The following is an 8,941-nucleotide window of genomic DNA, read 5'->3' on the forward strand; positions in this document are numbered from 1 at the left end:
ACAAAAGCACACTTTGCAGGACTCCCCCGTTCACTGGGTTAGTTTACCCGAGGGCCATTGCGAGACACCACACACACTGATACAATGGACAGACAAGCAGTCCATGCAGAACGTTTCAAATTATATCCCCTTGACTTCACGACCTGGAATCGAACAAGGGTCACTTTCATTAGGAGTCCAGAACGCTACCTCAAGACCAAGGAGGCATATATGTTTTCCGTTAATAAATTGGGTTTTCTCAAGGAAAATTGAGGCATTATTATAGTCATTTCATTTAAATTTTAGGAAATCTACTCAATGAGAATATATATTATATGAATAAAACGTCATATTATGAGCCTCTACCACTTCCAATTTAACTGAAATTTCTAAGTCCGACGAATGGAATGAAATATAAAATAAGTACCTATCAATAGCCTAATTTGTGAAGCGCTTGTAATTTTCGTTATATTCCCAGATGGAATGGCAGCAACGAATATTGCAAATATACTGGTGAATTAATGATTTTTAAGTCTCTACTGCTGCATTTGAAACTGCTTAGATATATCCAGAAATTAGTTTTTGTGCAGTAAGCAATGGAATTTTATTAAATTTGCCTATTTGGGAAGAAGTAACCCAAATTTGTATGTACTTTTTGCTTCGTGATGAAAGACGTTGCATAGCATAAAATATGACACAATATTAATTGTCTGTATTGCTTACGACACATGGAAGTCTTATTCATATTCATATTCAAATTCATATTCATATTCATATTTATTGTAATCATACGTCTTTTAGGTAGTGGTTTCCCTCACATTTCTGCATACGGTCCACCACTACCTTGCTTACATTCCATCATATATCCTTTATATTTCTCTTATCTATGTCTCCCCCAATCTGCCAATTATCTAAAGTTTAAATTTGCTTCTGTCTATTTCTTCATCCATCTTTTCTGATGTACAGTGTTTACAACTATTTACCTTCCTTATCTTCCCTCAATATAATTCCCGAATGCTATGCAATACTGTCCACCTTACTCTTATATAGAAACATTCGCGTCTACATCTACTCCTAGACAAGTCTTATTAAAATAATTTATTATGCATTCAATTGTGAAAGTCAGTGAGAGATTTATTGTTAAAAAAATCAAGTTCCTAGACTTAAATATCACGTCTAACGTGAACTAGCTCATCACGTAGGCAAATTGAGCTTTCCCTAATTTAGGGAGGCCTTTGCCCTTCATGGGACACAACAGGCTATATTTATCTCATCTTATCTCTATAATATTTAAAAGCGGGAACAGGTGAGAGATTTGTATGTATAAATGCGATGCCTTATGGTTTCATGGCTACATTTATGTAGGAAGATTTGGTCGTAGAATTCTATGAATTAACACCTTTGTGAAATATTACGTTATGCAATGTTATCCTGCTCCTTTCTGGTCATTATGATAATGTATTAAAAGACATTATTCTACTGTAACAGGAGAACTAAATGCAACGAGAATCTCGAATCAACGTGACGTTTCGTTCGTAATTTGTGTTCTGTCACTAAAATTTGAGTCTTCTGACTAAATGTAAGCGAAAGAAAACTAAATCAGTATTACGAGACATCATGAAACCAATGAAGTTTTGCAGAAATTGCTCGTGCAGGCGACGGGAATTACGTAGACAACACGTAATATATAATTCGTTTAGTACACGTGATTTCCGTCGTCTTTCCGGATGAAATATCGACTATGAATACTTCAAATTACTAGTGAAATGCATGAATTTTATGACCAAAACTCTGCATTTTAGACTGCGTAACTGCTGTATGTATAGGTCGCGCCAGGGATTTTGGCAGATGGATTTTCTTAATGTGAAGTGGAGATCGAGTTCCTCACTGCTGCAAGATCGGCTGTTATCTCTGTCGCAGTGGAATGGGTAGGACATAAGAGTAAACATGCATGCCCGAGTGTTTATGCGCTCTGGACAGTCACCTCAAAAAACTAAACAAGTATTACAGTAGTCCAGTGATGTCAAAGAATGAGAGCATAACGGACGTTCGATTCCTTCCCGTGCTTAACCCTTCGTTACTCGCGTTAAATTCCGTAACGCCAGTACTCACCTGGATTACAATGGTAATCCACATTTGTTTTTGTTTACAGACAATGTTTAAACATTGGAATTAGATTTAAATGTTAAGAAATATATTGTTTTCAGTTATTACAGTAATAAGAATAGATATGGTACGCATAACGGAACGTATTAAATATAAATATTAATAATGAAATGGATAGTACACAAATTGCATTCAAGTGACATGTTTGCATAATATTTCAACACTGGTCGTGTCTTTGAGTCATAATTTATTGTTGCATCATAGTTATGAGTTAGTTCACTATCATAATTATGTAGGTTATCTAGCATTGTTGCTCACTCGATGTTTGAAGGTCATCTGAACTCTTGATCTCTCTTAATCTCTCCCACGGGAAACGCAAGTTCACTACTGCTGACCTTACTTACGTCATATTTGATAACCGAATACCTCACTCAGGGGTGTAGCAATGAAAAAATTCAGGGATGTAACAATCATTCTCACTTCACTTATAATATTTTACAGATGTTTTTGTGTATTGTAAGAAGGATATTGATGCACTTTCATGTTTATGTTTGCATTTCACACTTTACACACGTGAGTCTAATCTACATCTGATTCAATTATCTGAGTAGGCCTATGCATATCTTCTACACAGTTCAAACAAATTACATCTGAATGAGTAGGACAAATTCTCTTCAAGCACTGGGAACAAGATTGTCTTGTGCTCTTGTTTCTTGTTCTACCACACATGTAGCACCTACCAATACCTTCTGGCCGTGTTCCTTCTTCTTGACCTGTTTGTGGAATGCCTAACAGTTGCTCTCCTCTTCTCTTTATTTCTCTTGGAATTGTCTGTTGGGTGATACGCTCGGAAATTAGTGGCTTCATTAGGTTCAGAGCAAGGGTTTTTAGGAAGTTTTTCCGTAGAATTTTTTGTTTGTTTGCAGAATAAACAACAAGAGCATTGACACCTGCTATGTTCAGTATGTCAAAGAAAATAGTCAGAGGCCAGCGGCGTGAATTTCTGCTTACATCATAGGCTGAGCATAACTGGTCCAGGACATCCACAGCACATTTAGTTCTATTATAAAAAAATATTATTTCAGGCTTCTGGCTTCCTCCTGTTTCCTCATCCATTGCCTTATCATAATGCATGGTTGATAATGCTAACACTGTTTTGTTTTTCTTCGGTACATACGAAATAATTGTGCAGTTTTCATTGAATCCAAACAATGTACTGTTAACTTCCCTGTCTTGAGTAGTTGTGAAATGAGGAGGGATTTCTCTTTTGTTTTTTTTCAAGGTTCCTACAAGTGTAATTTTGTCATTTTCTAGAAGATCTAAACACAGAGGTATGCTCGTGAACCAGTTATCGGTGGTCACATTTCTTCCTGTTCCTTTGATGGGATGAACCAGCCTCTTCACCACTGCATGTGCACTGTTACTTTGGTGAAATGGACCATCTGGTTGAATACCAGCATAAATTTCCAAGTTATGAGTGTAATATGTTTTCACATCCACCATAGCAAAAATTTTGATCCCATATTTTGCTGGTTTAGTAGGTATATACACTTTCATGGGACATCGTCCTCTGAATGCAACCAACTGCTCGTCTGTAGTTACATATTCGCTTGGAATGTAGCACCTTTGTGAATTCTGAACAAATAACTCGAACACTTCACGTACAGCAGCCAGTTTATCAATTTCTTTCCTTTCCTGCCTGTCATGAATGTTATCAAAGCGTAGACATCGTAACAAAAATTGGAATCTATTGTAGGTCATAGTCAGGTAAATTGACTCTATACCTGTGCCATTTTTATCCCATAGTTCTCTTACGTTCAGTCTTCCCGATTTCAAAGCACCAGCAAGATACAAAATACCTAAGAGTGCTCGAATTTCAACGTCATTTGTTAATTTGCAATCTCTGTCACGTCCGTAATTACGCTTCACTTTTTCAATATAAATATTAGTACGCCTTACTATTACATTGATTATTGTCTGATCAATAAAGCAGTCAAAACACTCTGTGTGTGTCCGCGCATTTTTTGCAGCTCTTTTAGGGCCCGGTAAATGAATCACTATATTTTGTGCTCTTCTTCTCCCTCGTAGAGATACTGGTTCTTCCTGCCAAATTGTAGTGTTGTCTCTTCCCGTATAGCAGTTTCCATCATTTATAGACATTAGTCTTTCATCACCATCACCATAATCATCATCCTCCTCCTCATTGTCTTGTTCTGAATTAGAATCGTGAACTTCATTCAAAAGATCTTCTTTGTTGCTTTCATCATCACTTTCATTTTCAATGCCAACATCCAGATCTTCATCTAGCCACTTGCAAATATTGCTTGTATTTTCCGTGCCCATTGGAGCCAACTACAAAGAGGATGGAACAATATCACACACTTTTTTCATAAAGTTCCTGCATTGCATCACTCATAACCATATAAAAACTATTTCACTTACCTGAGTAAGAAACTGACGTCAGTACTCGCGTGGATTACAATGGTAATCCACTCGGAAAAACTGCGTATAACTTGATAAAACTCCGTATAACTTTCCAAAGCGTTGCGACAAATACGTCTAAACACCAGTAATGCCTCACTTAGACTGTAACGAGAAATTGCATTGACGCTCAGCTACGCAGTGCTGCAGGCGGTGACGTAATACAGGATTAAATATCAGTGGATTACTATTGTAATCCACGCGAGTACTGAAGGGTTAAGTGCTGGAGTGGGATGCCGTAAACACAGATAAGAGCAAGACAGAAGGGCGGACAAAGTGAATTATTTTCACACGCCTAGACTTGAACGGAGCAGTATATACCGCACGCACTGGAGATAAGCGAGCGTTGGGCGTCACTTTATTCCTGTGTTTATGAAAACTTGTGATAAAGCTAGCCCAGCTATGCGCTATTAGACGAAACATCACATGTTTTGTCTCCTGGCCTTGCTTGTCTCTGCTAGGTCCCGTCTCACAGTCAGCTGGTTAGTTCACGCGCGTACTATTTATTTTCTTTATTTGATATTTTCAATACTTTCTTTTCAACGGTGCGCCAGTAAAAAATATGTTTATTTGTACTTTCAATGCGGAATCTAACCATATAATTTAAAAATATTTTTTCGTGGGCAAAGGCGTCTTAATGAAGAAAAATCTAAATTCCTCTATTTCCATAAAAAGTAAGAAAAACTGTTTACATGTCAATATAAACTTTAATTTCTCAGCATCAAAATAAACCATGATTTTGATGATTGGGTGAAAGGGTTTCGGAGCCACAACAGTTTAAATTTGCTAATTTTGTGAAAATACGATAAATTAAAATATTTTTAATTTAAACACTATTAAGTTCTGATGCCTCAAACTTTGCACAAAGCATTGTATTACAGTTGTCAACGGACAGAAGAAGTTTCATTGTATTTAAAAAATGCAAGGTCAATTTTCTCTATATTTCTGTCGATTTGAGATGGAATAGCCCATACATTAAATTTGAACACTATTTATTTAGGCCTACACGACTGTCTTCAATTGAATACCTCTTTAATAACTGTACTTAATTTTTTTTATGTAGCCCTATACATCTGTCAATTCAGTTTACGTATTTGGAAATTAGAAGTTTATCACATTAGTATATACACTGAACTTTTGTAAACTTTGTGTTTACAGCACATGTTTATGAATGATTTGTTTTTAATTTGTTGTTTGTATTTCTTTATGTTGGTGTGCTTGTAATTGGGGATAACTCCCTGTAAGGACCCTCAATAAAGAAATAATAAATTAATTTATACATAGTAAATAATCTAGATATTTGCACTTTCGGTAGTCTGTAATGTATGTAATAATTTTGATCGTTCTTCCCCCTCGATATCTCTGTATGTTTGTTCATGGTATGTTGAATAATGTCGCTGTATGCTGCTTTTCTTATTAATCGTATGTTTACCACATATTAAGCACTGTATATCTCCTTCCTGTTCCTTGCATAGGAACTCCAGTGCCCATTCGACCTGGAACTTGTTATACGATCTCTTCGCTGGTGCATGATTAATGCCAACTGTACATTGTACAACCCTCACTGCAGCTCGTATTCGTAGCTGGCGCGCTCTGCGTGCTCCAGTAGCGCAAGCGTTCTCGTAGCGCATATACGCTCTGATTGACATCACTGCAGTAGTCTATATGTGTCTTTGGTATTCGTAAGAAACTTGTTCGATTAATTAAAATGTGTCTCAATGAAACTTACAGCAGAGTCCGTATAGGCCAGTTTCTGATGCTTTTCCAATTCACTGCGGGCTAAAGCAAGGAGATGCATTATCACCTTTTCTTTTTAACTTCGCTCTAGAATATGCCATTAGGAAAGTTAAGGATAACAGAGAGGGTTTGGAATTGAACCGGTTACATCAGCTGCTTGTCTATGCGGATGATGTGAATATGTTAGGAAAAACTCCACAAACGATTAGGGAAAACACGGAAATTTTACTTGAAACAAATAAAGCGATATGTTTGGTAGTAAATCCCGAAAATACAAAGTATATGATTATGTCTCGTGACCAGAATATTGTACGAAATGGAAATATAATCTGTTATATATATATATGGAAATATATATGTATATGGAAATATATTAATCCTTAGTCAATAGATAAGACTGAGTTTTACGAAATACGAACATTAAGGGATGGAAAATGGGAGGCAGTAATGATCAAAATAATTATACCGATTTATTTTTTTTAACCAGCAGACGTGCAGCCTTTAAATTGAAAACAAAGATTCACACATAAAATTGGGTTAGACTATTCATCTCATCAATTGGTGCAATTTGTGCAGGGAAAATTGGTTTCTCCGATATTTTGTACGGTTTCGAATATTTTAAAATGCTCTCTTCTCTGTTCTATTGACAATGTGCGTGTGAAGAAATTATTGCCCTTGTAATATCCATTACAATCCTATTTATTATACTCTTATATAAATCTAACTTCCGCAGCATGCAATTTTACCCAATTAACCAAATTATATTTTGATTATTGAGAAGAATCGTAATTTTATTAAGTTGAATTGTTGCACTACCAGTAGACGATCCCTAGATTATTACTGGACAAATCTTGTATATTGATCTGGTAAGGGTAGGAATATATATATATATATATATATATATATATATATATATATATATATATATATATATATATATATATATATATATATATATATATATATATGCGCAATGCAATGCTTTTTCCTTTTAATTAAGAATTAATTTAATTTAGAAAATGTAGGCGACGTATTGTAAAATCATTGCGAACGGAAGACAGTTACATTTATTAAAGGTATTCTTTGAGTAGGACTGTACCGTGGTGTGTTTCATAATAAGGATAATTGATATGAGCTGCTGTTACGAAAATATGAACGACTCAGAATGTTATCACATCAATATTGGCTTACACAAACAATATTGGCTCGCCTACTGGAAATGTCATCGAGGTCATCTGCCAAAATCGGTGCCTCCGACTATACAATAAGTAGGTCATGTGCAGTAAGAACAGAAAATTTACACATTATCCTATTTGGGGGATATCAATGTTGATATAATTTGGAATTATGCTGTCTGTTGAACGGTGTAGCGTAGCTATGAATGTCCCAAATTCACTTGTGTATTACACGTCGCGGTGATTATATTTCTATAGTCATGTCGCTGTTATTTCCGGCGTGACTCCTTCTCTTTGCTCAAGTCTTAGGAAGTGAAAGCTCTATTTTTTTATTTTTTCATTGGGTTATTTTACGACGCTGTATCAACATCTAGGTTATTTAGCGTCAGAATGATATGAAAGTGATAATGCCGGTGAAATGAGTCCGGGGTCCAGCACCGAAAGTTACTCAGCATTTGCTCGTATTGGGTTGAGGGAAAACCCCGGAAAAAACCTCCACCAGGTAACTTGCCCCGACCGGGAATCGAACCCGGGCCACCTGGTTTCGCAGCCAGACGCGCTGACCGTTACTCCACAGGTGTGGACTGAAAGCTCTATAAAGTCTAGGTAGGTAGTATCGCTCGCCATTTTTGTTCTTTCGTTGCCGAGCTACCAAACGAGGAATATACCTGTCGCACTGTTAAACATTATCATGTCGTAGCTCCTATGATAATAAATCAAATACACTATAATTGAGCAAATAATTGAGTGGCAAATAACGTCCTCGTTTCTTGTCTGCGAACGCGGACGAAAGAGCCAAATTGGCGGGCAATTATAATAAAATTTATCGATCAGCAGCGAATGATAAGACGCACTCGTTGAAATGTAGCCGACCTGAAACGTGATTGGCTGGCGGAAATAAGAGCAACGGGACTTTAATACCATTTATTCTGCAAAGATTCTACGAAATTTTCAAAATCAAGTAACATGTGTATGATATATTTGCTGTCGTGTGCAGTAATTGCTACATTTAAGGACGAAGATTTCGTCTTAGACCAAATGTTTGAGCTCTTTAGAAATCCGTTAGGATGCAATGGTTTCCCATTCCTTTCTGTTCATAAGTTTTATGTAATAGCACTGGTTTGTTGGAAAAGTGTATTGAGTGAAGTAGAAAATCGAATTCAATATGTGTTTCTGGTACTATTTTTACTATATCGACTGAAATTTGGAAAATTCTTCTGAATATGAATGTATATGACTTTATCATTATTTTGAGACAACATGTAACAAACGAATTTTAATTGATAATGCTCTGGTGGGCGACAGGAATTAAATGTAAATTACGCAATGTATAGTCCGTTGAAGCTTTTAATTTTCATTGTCTCTACTGATGGAAAATCAGTGATGTATGTATAGTGCAATTATTCTGATGAAATTAATGGATTTTTAACGCCCATATATCTGTTTTTAATCTGTGTAGATAT

General features: G+C 36.1%; 1 protein-coding gene across 1 annotated transcript; it reads right to left on the bottom strand.

The window, feature by feature from the left end:
* Positions 1–2,065: 2,065 nt before the first annotated feature.
* On the bottom strand, positions 2,066–4,660 carry LOC138694203 (piggyBac transposable element-derived protein 4-like). The gene is made up of 2 exons (XM_069817763.1): positions 4,528–4,660; positions 2,066–4,437 (listed from the first exon to the last, which is right to left on the bottom strand). Exon 2 carries the CDS (start codon positions 4,426–4,428, stop codon positions 2,665–2,667), a length of 1,764 nt encoding a protein of 587 aa, XP_069673864.1. The 5' UTR covers positions 4,429–4,437; positions 4,528–4,660; the 3' UTR covers positions 2,066–2,664.
* Between the last annotated feature and the right edge of the window lie 4,281 nt (positions 4,661–8,941).

This window comes from Periplaneta americana, unplaced genomic scaffold, assembly GCF_040183065.1.
Source record: "Periplaneta americana isolate PAMFEO1 unplaced genomic scaffold, P.americana_PAMFEO1_priV1 scaffold_84, whole genome shotgun sequence".
NCBI lineage: Eukaryota > Metazoa > Arthropoda > Insecta > Blattodea > Blattidae > Periplaneta > Periplaneta americana.

Coding starts and splice junctions, on each gene's coding strand:
- LOC138694203 (XM_069817763.1), bottom strand. CDS start 4,428: ATGGGCACGGAAAATACAAGCAATATTTGCAAGTGGCTAGATGAAGAT.